The following is a 16,444-nucleotide window of genomic DNA, read 5'->3' as shown; positions in this document are numbered from 1 at the left end:
AGGTAGCATGTGAAGATGAATAGTCAAAAGAGAAAATCTATGTATTCAGCGTCTCCTATATGCAGCACATGCTCAAAACACTTGTACACATTTTCTCATTTAATCCCCATGACAGAGTATATTAAGTACATTTTACAAATGAAGAATCTGAGAAGTGATTCCTAACATTCTGAGAGTTAAACATATCTCTATATGACTGGGAGAAACCAAAGGTCTTTCTGTGATAGGGTAAGAGGTTATAGTATTACTTAGCCATCAAAAAGAATAAAATCTTGCCATTTGCAGCAACATGGATGGAGCTAGAGTGTATTATGCTAAGTGAAATAAGGCAGAGAAAGACAACACCATGATTTCACTCTTATGTGGAATTTATCATATGTGGAATTTAAGAAACAAAACAGACGAACATATGGGAAAGGGGAAAAAGAGAGAGAGAGAAACAAGCCATAAGAGACTCTTAGAGAACAAACTGAGGGTTGATGGAGGGAGGTGGATGGGGGATGGGCTAGATGGGTGATGGGTATTAAGGAGGGCACTTGGGATGAGCACTGGGTGTTGTATGTAAGTGATGAATCACTTGATTCTATTCCTGAAACCAGTAGTACACTGCATGATAGCCAACTTAAATTTAAGTTAAAAAAAGAAGGAAATATTGAGTTACTGCACAAAGACAATGGCCACACAATCGAAATTTATACTTAGAACACAAAGCCAATGCTTATTACCTGTTGTTTTGATCTTTTAACTAATAAAGGAAATGGAGGCTATTTGAGGTTGACATCAGAAAGGATAAGTTTTACAATTTTTATAAATATACCTGTGTAGCCAACACACAATCATGTTATACTTAGCATATCTGCTTTTAGACTCAGCCATGTGTTTGTTGTTATTTATTGCGGAGTGGTATTCCATTGTGTGAAAATACTACAGTTTGTTACTAATTCAATGTTTTATAGACATTTGGGTTATCGTTAGTGTGGCTATTATGACTAAAACTGCTATGAACATCTTAATACAAGTTTTTGAACATATGTTTTCATTTATCTTGGGTAAATACTAAGGAGGGGATTTGTGGGTATGTTAAGTATGTGTTTAACTTTATAAAACACTGAGAGACTATTTTTAAAAGTGATTGTTTTATTTTTTTAACATTTTTTTTTTTGAAAGAGAGACAGAGCATGAGTGGGGACAGAGAGAGACAGAGAGTGGGAGACACAGAATCTGAAGCAGGCTCCAGGCTCCAAGCTGTCAGCACAGAGCCTGACGCGGGGCTTGAACTCATGAACGGTGAGATCATGACCTGAGCCGAAGTCAGACGCTTAACCGACTGAGCCACCCAGGCGCCCCAAAAGTGGTTGTACTTTTAAAAATCACCACCAGCAATGCATGGAAATTCTGGTTGCTCTATATCTTGGTCAACATTCGGTATTACTGATAGTCTTCTATTGGGTGTGTAGTGATAGCACATTGTGGTTTTAATTTGCCTTTCTCTAATCACTAATGATGTTGATCATTGTTTCATGTGCTTATTTCCCATCTGTACACCTTCTCTGGTAGAATTATCTTCTCAAATATTTTGCTCACTTAAAAACTGGGTTGTCTCATTATTGAGTTGTCTAGTTCTTTATATATTCAAAACTTATATACATATATTTTTAAGTTTTGTTGAGGTATAATTCACATACCATAAAGATACCCATTTAAAGTATACAATTCCATAATTTTTAGTATATTCATAGACTTGTGTAAATATCATCACAATCTAATTTAGAACACTTTCATTATCCCAAAAAGAAACCCACACCCAGTAGCTGTCACTACCCAATCTCTCCGCACTCCCAAGCCTAGACAACCACTAATTTATTTGCCTATTTTGGACATTTCATATAGTGGAATAACAGAAGATGTAGTTTTTTTGTAACTAGCTTCTTTCATCCGCATGAAGTTTTCAAGGTGCATCCATGTTGTAGCACGCGTCAATACTTCACTCCTTTTATTGTCAAGTAATATTTTGTTGTATGGACACACCATGAATTTATCTATTCATCAGTTGATTGACAGTAGGGCTGTTTCCAGTTTTTAGCTATTATAAATAATGCTGCTATGAACAATGTATACAGGTTTTTGTGTTGGATGTATGTTTTCATTTCTCTTGAGTATAAAGATACATATTTGCAAATATTTTTTCCCAGTAGGGTTTTCCATTTTGATTTTCTTAAGAGTATCTTTTGGAGAGCAAAAGTTTAAAATTTTTATGAAGTTCAGTTTGTCAATCCTTTTCTTTACGATTTGTTCATCCTTTTTGTATCTTATCTAGGAAATTTTTTCTTAACCCAAGGTCACAAAGAATTTTTCTTCAAGATTTACAACTTAAGCTCTCATATTTATGTCTATATTCCATTTGGAAATAATTTCTGTGTATGGTAGGAGATGAAGATCAAGTCCATTTACCAGCACTACATTTTGAAAAGATGGGTTATCTTGGCATCTTTGGCAACAACCAATTAACTGTAAATGTGTGGATGTTTTCTCAACTCTTAATCCTGTTTTCCTGATAGTCTATTCTCATGCCAATACAACTCTGCATTGACTACTATAGCTTTATAGTAACTCTAGAAATCAGATAGTATAAATCTTCCAACTTTATTCCGTTTCAAAATCGTTTTGCCTACTTGAAGTCTTTTGCATGTCAATTTCTACAATTATGTGGATAGGACTGTTACTAAAATCGTACTGATGAGATAAATTTGGGGAGGACTGACAGCATAATGATATTGCAGTTTCCTGATTCATAAATAAGGAACTTTTTTGCATCTTCATTTTCTTTGCATCTTTTCTTTCAGCAATGTTTTATAGTTTTCAGGGCACAGGTTTTGCTTTTTTTGTGTGTGAATTCTGTTAAATTATCCCTAAATATTTCCTTTTTTGATGATACTGTTTTTTTTTTAATTTAATTTTCCATTTTTATCATTATTATGTAGAATATTATTGAGTTTTGTATAACGAGCTTATATCCTATAACCTTGCTTTCATCTTCTCTAGTTGTTTTGTAAATTCTTTGTTTTCCACATAGACAACCAAGCTGTCTGCAAACACAGTTTTACACTTGTTCCCGCCTGTGTTGCGTGCCTTTCATTTCTTTTTCTTGTCACGTTGCACTGGGTGTGACCTCTGGGGCAATGTTTAATAAAAGCATGAAGAAGACATTCTTGCCTTGTTCATAATTTTAGGAGAAAGCATTTTTTATAATTGAGTATGACATTAACTATAGGTTTTTTTGTAAGAGACTTTCATCAGGTTTAGGGAATTGCCTTCTGTTCCTAGATTGCTGAGAATTTTTATGACTTGGTGTTGAACTTTGTCAGATGCTTCTATACCTATGAAGATGATTATATGGGCTTTCCTTTTGCTCTGTGAAGATGATGAATTACATTAATTGAATTTTGAATTCAATTCAATCAACCTTGCAATTCTGGGATAAATCCCACTTGGTCATGATTTATTTTCCTATTGATACACTGTTCAAATTGATTTCCTAATATTTTGTTAGAGATTGCTGCATCTATATTCATGAGAGATGTTGGTGTGCAGTTTTTGTGTCTTGTAATTTCTTGGTTTTGGCATCAGGTATATGCTGGCTTCACAGACTAGGTGGGGAGTGTTTTCTCTCTCTCTCTCTCTCTCTTTTTTTCCTGGATGGGTTTATGTAGAACTGGTACAATATCGTTTTTCGATGTTCAGTAGAATTCACCAGTGAAGCCATCTGGACCCGGAGTCTTGTTTGTGAGCAGATTTTTAACTAGAAATTTAACTTCTTCGATCTTGGACTATTCAGGCTATTTCTTCTTTAGTGAGCTTTGGTATTTTTGATCTTTCCAGACATGTGTCATTTTCATCATAGTTGTCAAATTCTTTGGGATAAAGTTTGTATTTCCTTTTTACCCTTTTACTCTATAGGATCTGCAAGATTATTTTCTCTCTCATTCTTGATATAATTATGTCTTCTTTTTTTCTTTGATCTGGCTAGAAGTTTATCAATTTTATTAATCCTTTCAAAGAATCTGATTCTGATTTCACTGATTTATTTTTTCATTGGTTCATTATTTTTCTGCTTCCTATGCCATTTATTTATATCTTTATGCCTCCTTTCTGCTTGGCTTGGGTTTAATTTTATTCATTTCCTAGTTCTTAAGGTAGTTAGATACTTAAGTCCTCTATTCTTTTTAAATATAAGCATGTAATGCTATACGTTTTCTTATAGGTACTGCTTTGCTGCACACTACAAGTTTTGATAAAGTGCATTTTCATTTTTATTTAGTTCATCTTATTTTATAATTGTTAGTTTCTTTTTTTTTTTTTTTTTGCTGAGGGGTTACTTGGAAAAGTGTGGCCTGATTTCCAATAATTTGGGGGGATTTTCCAGACATATTTCTGTTACAGATTCCTGGTTTAATTTTTTTGTAATCCAAGGAAACATTTTATTTGCAATTCTTTTGAATTGAGAGTTGGTTTATGGCCCATATTATGGCTTCTCTTTATGAATATCCCATGTGCCGTTGGGGGAAAATGTGTGCTCTGCTGTTGAATGGAATGTATTTATCCATGAGAGCAGGGGAGCTTCTGCTGTCTCATAAGGTTCAGAGACAAAGTCCATATTGTGATTGTCCTAATGTGCCCTCCCTTTGATCTTAAGAGGAGAAATCTAAGTTTACAATTTCATGTTCTCAAGGCTAATTTTAAGTTTGCACACAGATTTGAAAAATCTCATGCCCCTCCTTTTCTTTTTCATCATGTTTTGAAATGTATATTGGTCTTGCTGACATTTTCTTCTCACAATTTTTAAGGCCAGGTTTGAGTTTAAATGTAGTGTGAACTATTCTTACACAAGATACGACACAGGCTTGTTAAGAACATGGATTTAGAGTCAGATAGGCCTGTGTTTAAATCCTTATTCTGCTACTTAATACATACATATATGTATGTGTGTGTGTGTGTGTGTGTGTGTGTGTTCATGGGCACATGATTTTTATGTGTATTTTGTAAAAATTAATTTTGGTAGTGAAGCACCTGTGCACGGCACAAGTAAACAACATATGGCCCTATTGTTATGTGGTTTGAGAAAATAGTGGGAAGTGTTCACATGTTAATAATGCCTAGATTCCTCTGTTAGCCATTTATCAGTATGCACCAAGCACCGCCTTCTTTGAGCTTCTTATTACAGTGATTGCAGTACAAATGCCTCCTAAGAAGGGCTATTTCTTAATCCTATATGGTCAATTTGTTTATCGGATAGCTGTTTTTAGTGACAAGAAATGAAGCATCATGATGTTAATGAGTACTTAGGAATGTGGGGCCCTGAAAAGGGAAGTGGGTCCTAAAATAGAGTCTCCTCAGATTGGTCATGTCACCTATGCTGGAAGCAGTCATATCCACAGGCCTTGAATGCTTATGTCATGTACCACGAAGGTAAGCATCAGAAAGACACCTAGAAATAAACTCAAATCAGAACAGGTCAGGCAACAGACAAAGAAGGTATAATTTACTGTTTGTTTACGATGCCAAATGTTTAATAGGACCCGAGTAAGAAAAATACTAAATTTCTGGACTTATTTAATATACATGTTCTTAGATTAGAAGCAAAAGAGTAGTAAAGACATAGCCGAACTCTGTTAACATGCAAATTGTATTTTCACTCAACAGAATTTGTTGTACCTATTAGTGCCAGGCACTCTGCTAGGCATTGGGGATGTGAGAGTGACTCTGGCAGAGGCGGTTCCTCTTCCTAGTGGGGAAGGAATATAAATAACCACGAGAGCTATGGCAAGAAAGGTACAAGGGACGAGGAGTGTACAGAGGAAAGGCATCTAAACCCAGGCTTCCCTGCAGTGACCGGAGGGTGAGATGTCATGGGATCAAGAGTGGGGGTGGTGGTGGTTAAGGGTTTCAGGAAGAGGGAGCAACCTCTGAGGAAGCCTTTAGTTGCCAACTCTGACCTTCCCAGAAACACTTAGCCAAAGGGAAACCCACGATTTAGTGGTGAGTGTCTAAAACATTTAGTTTCTTACCCAGATTCAGCCCAAGGTAAATCAAGTGCAGGATGACAGTGTAATACCCCACTTCACAGAGAGATTTCCAAAGAAAATCTTGATAATAATTAGAAGAACGACAGCAGGTCAGGCTTGTTGATGCATTTTATTGTGAGATGGGGGAGTCTGGTAAAAAACTAGAAAATGACCATGGTGTAACAAGGAACTTAAAAATGAAGAATCAGATTTGTAACTTACATACATGAATACAGGAACAAATTGGCACAAAATGTTAAACATTGTTCCCAACACTGTTTATATAAGGTTATCCTAATTTGGCTTACTAAGGAAATGAGAGTTTTATGGTTAGGCTAATCTCTTAATAAAACTGCAGAGCATCATGCTATTAGTCACACAGTGAATTTCAAAATTTAAGAGTTTTATATTAAAAACTGGGTAAAGGTAAAATGACTTGATTGTAGTTGTAAAACTAATACATTCCCATTTAAATTCTGTTCTACAGTCCAAGGCAAGTATAAATGTTAACATAACACTGTTAAATCAAATCTCAATGCAAGAGAACCAATTGCATCTCTACTTTAAATCTTATCAACTTTCCAAATTTTCATACTAAAATATATTATTGTATTAATACAAACTACAGTATTATACACTACACTGTGTAATAAATAAAGAAATATAAAAATAAGACACATAAATATAAAAGTTTTCTAAAACTAAAAGTACATGTCAGTAAGAAGGGTATTAATACTGCCAGGTTTGAAGACGTACAGTACAAAAATGTTGCACAGATCTATAAACTAAAAGAAATAAAATAATACTGATAGGTAAAAATCAGCTAATGTTGTTAATAAACTGGGTCCATAATAACTAACATTTGGAAACAGTTATGAGCCAAACAATGATGGCATGTCCATGTCTGAAATGCAAGTACATGGGTAGAGCAGATTAGAAAATTTCCCTTTCATTTCTGTAGAGAAATTTTGAAAGTCAATTAACACAAAATGGATGCTGAGGAATTAAAGGGTGAAATGTCCCAGTGTTTAGGTTTCTCTGACAAGAGTCAGTGGTTTTAAGTTTTATTTGGAATTTTGATACAACAAACAAATCGACAAATGCTAGTTATTGTAGGCCACACACTGAACGAAGGCGGGTTAGAGCCTTGAAAATACTGATAAATGGCACTTACAGCACACAGGTCTTGCTTAAGGCCAAAGGAGACACAAAGCTTCATATCATATCCTTCATATTTGTCACCACATATTCAAAACACGATTACAGACACTGATTCTGACGACTCTGCTGCCCTTGCCAGCATTAACACTGTTAGTCCCTGCAATCAGAACTCAATGGCAATCTTCTGAACTCCATTTGAAACCACATGAGTAAGAAACTTCAGTTCTTCTATCGGCTGCTTTCTTAAGGCTAACAATACACTTTAAATGATAATACTCCACTATGACATCTAAGTATTAGAAATTACTACCTTCTAGATTGGATTTATAAAAGGTAGCTAGCATGGTTTGGAACTGCATTATACTTCTCTGTGAAGGGAATTCTGTAGTGCAGAAGTTCTCACATTTTAAAAAACATAATAAAATACTGAAGCGGATTTAGCATACGTTTACCAATAAAAAATTATAAAATTTCTCCCAATTGTACAGCTTAAGAATAAACCAACGTAAGAGTGATAATACTGACAAAAATGAAACAATGCCAGATGCTTACCTAATTAATCAGTTTCCTTTAACCTGTTCAATCTTTGCTTTCCGAGTCATTAAAGTTTTCTAATCTGCTTCGTGTTACAAACTTGTTCCTAACTTTGAAAAATGCATGAAAAATTACTAGGTCTGAGATCAGGCACACCCGGATTTTTTTTTGTGTGTTTTTTTTTTTTTTTGTATTTTGTATTTTTTTAAATTTTTACTTTACACAGTAGTGAACAGAAACCACAGTATACAGGTTACTGTGTTTCCATGAAAAGCATGTATAATATAGAACAAACTTCATTACCAATTAGAATTTATTTTCCTTCTAGAAAAACTATTAGGCTTCATTTGTTTTTTCTTCTGACACCTGCTCACTATTCTCGCTTACTTTTTGTTCTAAGCTGCTTGCTTGATTTACAGCTTCATCATCCTTCATCAGACCTTCAGTTTTTGCCTCTTCTCCCTCATTCTCTGCCTCTTCTCCCTCTTCTTCCTCCATCTCGTCTTCCTCCTCCTCCTCTTCCTCGTCCCCTTGTGGCTTTTCACATTCTTTTTCTTCCTGCAGTTCTTCCATCTCTTTGTCCTCCTCCTCCTCTTCCTCTTTGTCACTATCTTCATCCTCTTCCCTTGTCAAACTCTCTCTCTCATCTGAGTCGGCCTGTGAGGGGGACGCCTGAGCACCAACGTGCTCACTCCTCAGGACTTCCGGTCCCGCCTCTTCCTGCTCCGTGCTATCGCGCTCTTCCGCTTCTCTCTTGCAGTAGGAGTAGCGATGATTCATGTGTTGCGAGTAAGACCCAGAGTGTGAGAAACGCTTGCCACATTTGTCACATTGATAGGGCTTTTCTCCAGAATGCAATCGCATGTGTTCAATCAAATGATGTTTGTGTTTAAATGCCTTTTTACAGATTCCACACTCGTGAGGTCTTTTACCTGCAAAATAAGAACACAGCCATGAAACAATCCTCACAAGGATTTTGGGGGCACTTCAGTTTGGGGAAAGCACTGCAGATTCACTTTTCAAGTCATCAGGTTCATCAACATACCTGTGTGTTCATATTTATGTCTCAATAACGAGCTACTCTTTTGAAATATCTTATCACACAGATCACAAGCATACATTCCATTTTCTGTCTTCCGCATTTTCTTTTTGGGTGGTGTAGAGTCAGAGTCATTCTGATCCTCTACATTTGATACTCCTTCTGAGCTAGTGTCTTGCCTTTCATCCTAAAGGAAGAAAAGAAGATAAAATTTAATTTCTACTTAAAAGATAAACAAGAGACCTATATAAAAGCATAGGTTAAAAGAAACTACTTAATTAAAAAAAATCTTTTTACTTTAGAGCAAGAGTGCATTGCATCTCCCTCACGAGTGGGGGAGAGAGAAGAGGGGGGCGAGAATCCTAAGCAGGCTCCATGCTCAGCCTGGAGCCAGACATGGGGCTAGATTCTATGACCTTGATACATGACCTGCACCAAAAAGCAAGAATTCGAGGTTTAACCAACTAGGCCACCCAGGTGCCCCGATTTATACTTTTAATAATTTGACCAAAGCAAGCATACTACTCATCACTGCAGATGGGCTCCAAGGGTGGGGCTAGGTGACAGGTGGGGGTTCATATAGACAAAAGGGAGGTTGGGGGCAATATAGTTACAATGATGACAAAAACAAGTGATCAACTGATGAAAAGAAAGGACACCAAAAAGAAAGAATGTAAAATGCATAGTAACCAAATTTATTTGGTTCCAAATAAATAATACCTTTATGAGAAATTTGCCAAAAATATTAAGGGTTTGCTACATAATCACTAATTTCCAACTGCATCATTGTTTTCATTCTGGGTTTTACAGAGCAAAAGTTAAGCTTCTATTTTTACACAGTGGTCTTTGAATTGTGTCCTCCAGAATTTCAGAGTTCTATGAACTAACCTCCCTGGGTTTTTTTTTTTTTTTTTTTTTTTTTTTGAAAAGAGAGGTCTGCTCTACTACTTTTCTAAGGAACAAGATGAAAAACTGTGCAGGAGAGTCTGCATTTTCAAACAAGAATACTTGCTAGTCAAAATAAATCTGCAGACTTTCAGTGGAATAAAATAATTTCAGCAGTCTCAGGGAGGTACTTTTGTGCAGGATGCTCATGTAGGTAAACAACGATTGGTAGAGGAATTGGGTTCCTCAAGATCCTCCCATCTTTCCTAATGTCTTCCGTTCTATTGTCTCTAAACCCACAAATTTTCTGAAAGTTCAAAGGTTTTTACAACATTTCTTCTAGTTCTGCAAGGTGGGAGAGGTGCAGCCATTTGGGTCATTTGTGAGCTGCCGGTTTGCGCTGAAGTAACCTGACTACTTTTATTGCTATTTGATCTGGTCATATGATTAACTGAAAGGTTAGTGGGTCTCCCTTTATTCTTCAAAGGTGTACACAGTGTTTTATACACCAAGAATCTAGGTGAAGTCATTGGTCATGTGAGAATTTTTTTCAAGAGTAATCACAATGGCAGGAAACCCAATCAGTAGCAATATTTAAGGGGCAAAATAAAAAAAAAAAAAGCAGCAAATACACATTTGAACAGGATATTGTAATTATGTTCATTGCACCTACTTATAGCATGAATTTGGATAAAAGATCAAATTTATCCTGGTATTTGGTTGATTCAATCAGAAATTGATGAAAAAAATTGGGGGGGGGGACATCAAGGTTGGTGACCTAGAAAAAGTCTGGACAACGAGCCACACAATAGTCACACAAAATGGTTCTATCTAAAACCACATCATGGATTTTGGGGGGAAAGTAAGGAGGGAAATGTATATATAGATTCACAACCATGCTTCCTCATATATATTAATTATGACTGAATACTGTTTTAGTTCACAGCTCATAAAGTGATCAGCACATTCACTAGATGGGCTCTTTGTATACTTAATTCTTATTTAATTAAAGCCTTTAACAAACATAGGTGTTAACACATAAAAAGTAATAACTAAGTTCTGCTGGGGTGAAATGTCTATGAATGGCAACATGGTTTCATGTGTTAGTTATCATAAGGCAGAAACCGTTACTAATTTGGGAATGTAACTATAAAACCAGGAATCCAATTAGTGAGTATTCCAGTATTTCTTTTCTTCCTTCAAATAGTCAAGTTTTTAGCTGAGAATTCTCATTATCAGAGTAGAATAACAATTAAAACTGTAGTTGATAACTACCCCTTGGATTAGTAAAACACTGAAGACGGGATGCTACAAAAGTTAAAGCAAACATTCATCTATTTCTTTTCAAAAATGATAGTCTGTATCAACCTGCTTGGCTCTACAGAGACTGATTTTTATTAGAAAAATTTCACTGAAGGGGTGCCTGGGTGGCTCAGTCAATTAAGCCGACTCTTGGTTTTGGCTCAGGTCATGATCTCTTAGCTTTGTGGGTTCGAGTCCCACTTCAGGCTCTGTGCTGGCAACGCAGAGCCTGCTTGGGATTTTCTTTCTCACACTCTCTCTGCCCCTCCCCCACTTGCGCGCGCGCGCGCGCGCGCGCGCGCGCGCGCGTGTGTGTGTGTGTGTGCGCGCGCGCGCGCGCTCTCTCTCTCTCAAAATAAATAAACTAAAAAAAAAAAGGAAAACTTTTACTGAAATAGGTCAAACTAGCATTTTACCAAACAACTTCAGGATGGGGAGGACTTTTTTTTTTTTTTTTTTTTTGGTTACCTGATTCCCATTTGGCTGGATCACTTTCAAGGGTGGTTCCTGGACTGCAGGGCTGACGGTAGTAGAGTATGTGTAAGCCACCTGGGGAATCAGAATAGTCTGCTTATTGGCAGCTAGTGCTCGCAAGCATGGAACACTGTTCTGGTCAGCAATGGCCACGATTGTGGGTAACTGGGCAGTGACTGTAGGTATAGCAATATTTATGGGGTTGGCACTTGGTGGGATTACATTTACAACTGGTTCTGAGTCTGTAACACAACTGTCCTTTTGTGGCTCCTTTTTTGCACAAGATAAGTTCAAGGGTTCTTCCTGGACAGAATAAACACTGTTCTGGTAAACACTAGTGATAGTTGACCTTTCCAATAATTCTCCCTGTTGCTTTGGTAGTGAAAGATCAAGAGGTTCTACTTGTGGTTCTTCCTGTGCACCTTCCGCTGTGTACAAGTAACCCTGTGTATTTCTGGATGAGGAAAGGTTTAGAGGTGAGGGGGATGATGGACTACTTCTGGAACCATTGATGGCTGATCCCGCTGGTAAAACTGGAGAGTTAGTCATCTTCAGGGGGCTTTGCAGACTTGCTGTGCTGTCTGGGGGTTCATTTGCATTTGTAGATTGAGGCTGCTCATCGTTCTTTGCAGGGATATTGACTTTGCCTGGTTCGGGAGAAGATGGTTCAGAAGACTGCACTGAGATCTGTCCAGCTTGCATCTTTTCAAACCACTTTTTTACTACATCCAGTGGTAGGTTTACTGAATCAGCAATTTTTGAGAGCTCTTCTGCACTCGGTTGTGCATTCAAAGCATAATACGCTTTTAGAAGAGACAAAAGGTTCTTTAAAGGTGGCTGACTGGGAGACAAATTGCCATCTCCACTTGATGAAACAGAGGACTCGGGCTTCTCAGCTTCTGGTGCAGGGAGTGGAGGGGGCTGAGCAGGCTGCTTTAGGTCATAGTGCTTTAATTCTGGAAGTGCATTAATATCTCCTGGACATTCATCACACAGAAGGCAAGTGCTATCGCTCACTCCTCCTTCAAAGCTTTTGTCCTTCTCAGATTTAACAGTAAGATCTTCGGGTAACTTTTCACTTTTGCAACTGTTTGTGGGGACCGGATTTTCTTTTTTTAAATTCTGAGGAACAACTTGAAGTTGGCTAGGCTGCTCAAGACTGTAGTTAATGATAATTTTGGTTGTTCCATCTTGATCAACCAAAGGAAGACTGATGGCGGAAATAACAGAATGGCCACCTTGCTGTATGGATGAAGCATTGATTGTTTCTTGTTCTTTGGATGCAAGATTGGCTTGATTATTCTCCAAAACTTGCCTTATTACATTACCATCTACTGCCACTTTAAGTACATTCTGAATATCGCTTAAATTGATACTTATGGGAGACACCAAACCAACTGTTGGCAGAACAACAGCTTGCACCACACCCTGAGGAGAACTGGTTGCCTGTAACGGGCCACCACCACTAAAAACCCCATTTTGTAAAGGGGTTGAACAGTTGATTCCTGAAGCAACCACAATGGGCTTGAATTCATAATCCACAGGTTCAGTTTTAATTTGGTTTATAGAAAGTTGCTCTTGAAGGGGTTTATTCTCTATCTTTTGCCTTATCTGTGGTCGTGTGGGACTGCCTGGTGAGGCCGAAAGAGATGGTGAGGAACACTGAGACGTCTTGAGTCCTGTTCTTGGTCGCCCATTCACAGGCATCAAGCTGATACATTTCTTGCTGCTTATGTGTGAGCTATAGGAACCAGAATGGGAAAAACGTTTCTTGCAGTTTGGGCATTCATATGGCTTCTCTCCTAAACAAAATAAATTACATTCACTGCATTATTACACATACATTTTTATGTGTCCACATTTTCCTTTAAGCAAGCAGTATCAATTTAAAAAGAGGTTACTGTGGATCTTGTGATACAATTTTATTTAGAATCGTCATTTGCAGTTCAGAACTGACATAAATGCTATGAAGACTAATAAAACCTTAGTCTGAAGTACATGTGCTAGCCAATCAGGGAATCTTTGCAGCATATGTATGCAATATTTCTGCTAACCTTTAAACCTTCAAATAATTCTCAAATAATTACAGCTGACTCTTGAACAACATGGATTTGAACTGCACAGGTTGACTTACACATGGAAGATTTTCAATAAATATAATACAGTACTGTAAATGTATTTTCCTTATGACTTTCTTAATAACGTTTTCTTTTCTGGAGCTTACTTTATTCTAAGAATGCAGTACATAATACATATAACATATAAAATATGTATTAATTGACTATTTATGCTGTTGGTAAGGCTTCTGGTCAAGAGCAGGCTATTAGTAATTAAGTTTTTGGGAAGTCAAAAGTTGTATGTGGATTTCTGACTGCACGGGGCACCAGCACCCATAACCCCTGCATCGTTCAAGGGTCAAACGTACATCTATTCTTCCAAATCATTTTTGTTATCTTATTTCACCTCCCTATGTTATTTTCTCTATTTCACTATACTTAACCATCCATAGAAGAAATTATTAGAAGAAAAGTAAGTAAAATCTCCCATAAGACTTAAGTACCAATATCTATCCTTGACTGTATACATCATACGAATACCTACACTTCTCATATCCACAAGGTTTTAACGTTTCCTTGAAAAGATCTTCTCAATGGGAAGAAAACTTTAGATATGAGGTACTGCTAGGAGCGACGGCTTATTAAACTAGGAGGTATGTACTCCTGGAGACATAAGGCAATGTTCTAATGGGTACGCAAAACTTTCTTATAGTTTCAATTTTAGTGACAGCAGTTATGGTAATTTAAAACATTGCAATATTAAAACACAGATTACACTATGGAGAATAATAAAACATTTGTGTGAATTGTTAGGAAAATAACCACAATGTCAAAGAAGCACCTTGCTTGTACAGGCCTTCATCAAGTTGCTTCCCTAGACCTTTGGGGGTACAAGGCATTTATTCTTCTTGGCTGTTAGGGATACTTTGGTAGAAAAATTTGAAAAGCATGAAGCCAAATGGAATATTTTCATACAAACCTAATTTTCACTTTAATTTTAATTTATAGTTCATTAATTTGTAATTTATAGTTTTCAGACTGTGAGTCTCAATAAGGTGGGAACCTGAGTCTTCTGTGCCATTTATCCTTTGTGTAGGTCACAAAAATGCTCACTAAACCTTTTCGAGATGAATGAATGGCTAATTGCAGAATTATGAAATACGGTGATGCTAATTTATCTACTCAGTATCAAAATAAAGCTCTTTCTTTCCTCTGTTCTTTTTAAGAATTAAAATGGAAGCAGTGGGAAAGTCGGTGTAAACTCTTCTAATAATGTAATTTCAGTGCAAAGTTTTTAAAAAGTGACTTATATTTTCTCAAAGTATAATTACTTGAAGAATCAGATATTAGAACTGGAAGTGATCTAAGAGGCCCTCTTATTCGGTAAAAGAGTTCATTTTATATCCTTGCAATAAAAAATTCATTTTATATCATCCTTGACTTTGGCTAGTCTCCTGCTTAAGCTCCTTTATTAAAAGAAAGTTATTACCTGCTGGACAGCTCTATGAAAGATGGTCTAGTCTGGTTCTGCTGAGGATCATGAATTTGGGTTCAAAACCTGGCTCTGTCACTTACTATTCTCTAAATCTTTCCAAACTTCAGTGTTTTGGTGTGTAAATAAATGTAGATACATCCTCAATGGACTGTTATAGCAGTTACATGACATAATATAACAAAACTTTTTGTGTGGTCTTAATACATGTTAGTCATTCTTTTAAAAAGTAACTCTGGGGAGCCTGGGTGGCTCAGTTGGTTAAGTGTCTGACTTCGGCTCAGGTCATGATCTTGCAGTCCGTGAGTTCAAGCCCCCCGTCAGGCTCTGTGCTGACAGCTCAGAGCCTGGAGCCTGCTTTGGATTCTGTGTCTCCCTCTCTCTCTTCCCCTCCCCAGCTCACACTCTGTTCTCTGTCTCTGTGTTTCTCTCAAAAATAAATAAACATAAAAAAATTAAAAAAAAAAAAGGTAATTCTACTGAGAGCTAGGTTGAGTACTAAGCCAGATTTCCCTTGTTATAACAGCCTACTTTCCTGCCCACTGATGCCACACAGAACAAGTCTAACTTTTCTTCTGAAAGCCAGATTTTCAAACTGATGATGAGCTGTCATCTGCATCCTTAAACTTCCTTTGTGTGGATTAAATATACCGCGGTCCTTCAAAGACTCCTCATAGGACATGGTTTTTGGAACCCTTACCCACTTGTTAACTCATCTCTGGAAATTCTCCAATTTATCAATATCTTTCCAAAGGGATGCCTGAAATATGATTCAATACTCAAAATGTATCAGGAAAATTTCCAGTGGGGGTAAAATGAGGGATATGTTTTAGTATATCTCCATTTTAACATTTTAAATTATTGGATAACATTTTTAGATAAGCTATATGCTTGCTCTCTTGCTAGAGACACTCAAAACATAAGAATCTATAATATAGATTATTTTTATCTTTACAAACAGGGAGACAGAGGAGCACAGTGGCTAAGGCAACCACTTTGGAGTCAGGATACCTACACTGGGGCTCCGGCTTTGCCATGAAGAGGCTGAGTGACTTTGGATAGGTTAATTAAGCTCTCTGAACCTCCATGTTCTCATCAGTAAAAAAGGAGGAAATAATAGCATCTATCTCATAAGGCCGTGGTGAGGACTGTATGCATTTATGTACCCAAATAACTAGAATGTGGCTGTAAATAGTTAAGTATTCAATAAATACTAGTTATCATTATTACTGTCGGGAGTTACCTGATATTGTATCATCACCAGAAATAAAGTGCAGAACAAACGTTGTAAAGCCAAATCCACTATGTTTGTTGGAAAACCTCTTGTTTCTAATTTCCTAGCTTTACGGTTTATAGCTAAAGTATATCACCTAATTCATCTGTCCTGCAACTGTTAAACCCTGGAGGTGGCATCAGGAAGTTGTGCTGTGAAAAGTCA

The 16,444-nt window shown here is 37.0% G+C and overlaps 1 protein-coding gene across 6 annotated transcripts in view; it reads right to left on the bottom strand.

Moving 5' to 3' along the window:
- Positions 1 to 6,173: 6,173 nt before the first annotated feature.
- ZEB1 (zinc finger E-box binding homeobox 1) overlaps positions 6,174 to 16,444 on the bottom strand; it is a 199,337-nt gene continuing 189,066 nt past the window's right edge. For all 6 annotated transcript variants that reach the window (XM_023256497.2, XM_023256498.2, XM_019834160.2 and 3 more), the window contains 3 exons: positions 11,452 to 13,259; positions 8,803 to 8,983; positions 6,174 to 8,689 (listed from right to left, as the gene is read on the bottom strand). In XM_023256497.2, coding sequence (XP_023112265.2) covers positions 8,094 to 8,689; positions 8,803 to 8,983; positions 11,452 to 13,259 — 2,585 coding nt within the window. In that variant the 3' untranslated portion in view covers positions 6,174 to 8,093. The remainder of the gene's footprint in view (positions 8,690 to 8,802; positions 8,984 to 11,451; positions 13,260 to 16,444) is intronic.

The sequence above is a fragment of the Felis catus genome, chromosome B4 (assembly GCF_018350175.1).
Source record: "Felis catus isolate Fca126 chromosome B4, F.catus_Fca126_mat1.0, whole genome shotgun sequence".
Lineage (NCBI taxonomy): Eukaryota > Metazoa > Chordata > Mammalia > Carnivora > Felidae > Felis > Felis catus.
Note: the sequence above shows the minus strand (reverse complement) of the source record. Positions and strands in the feature narration are given on the sequence as shown.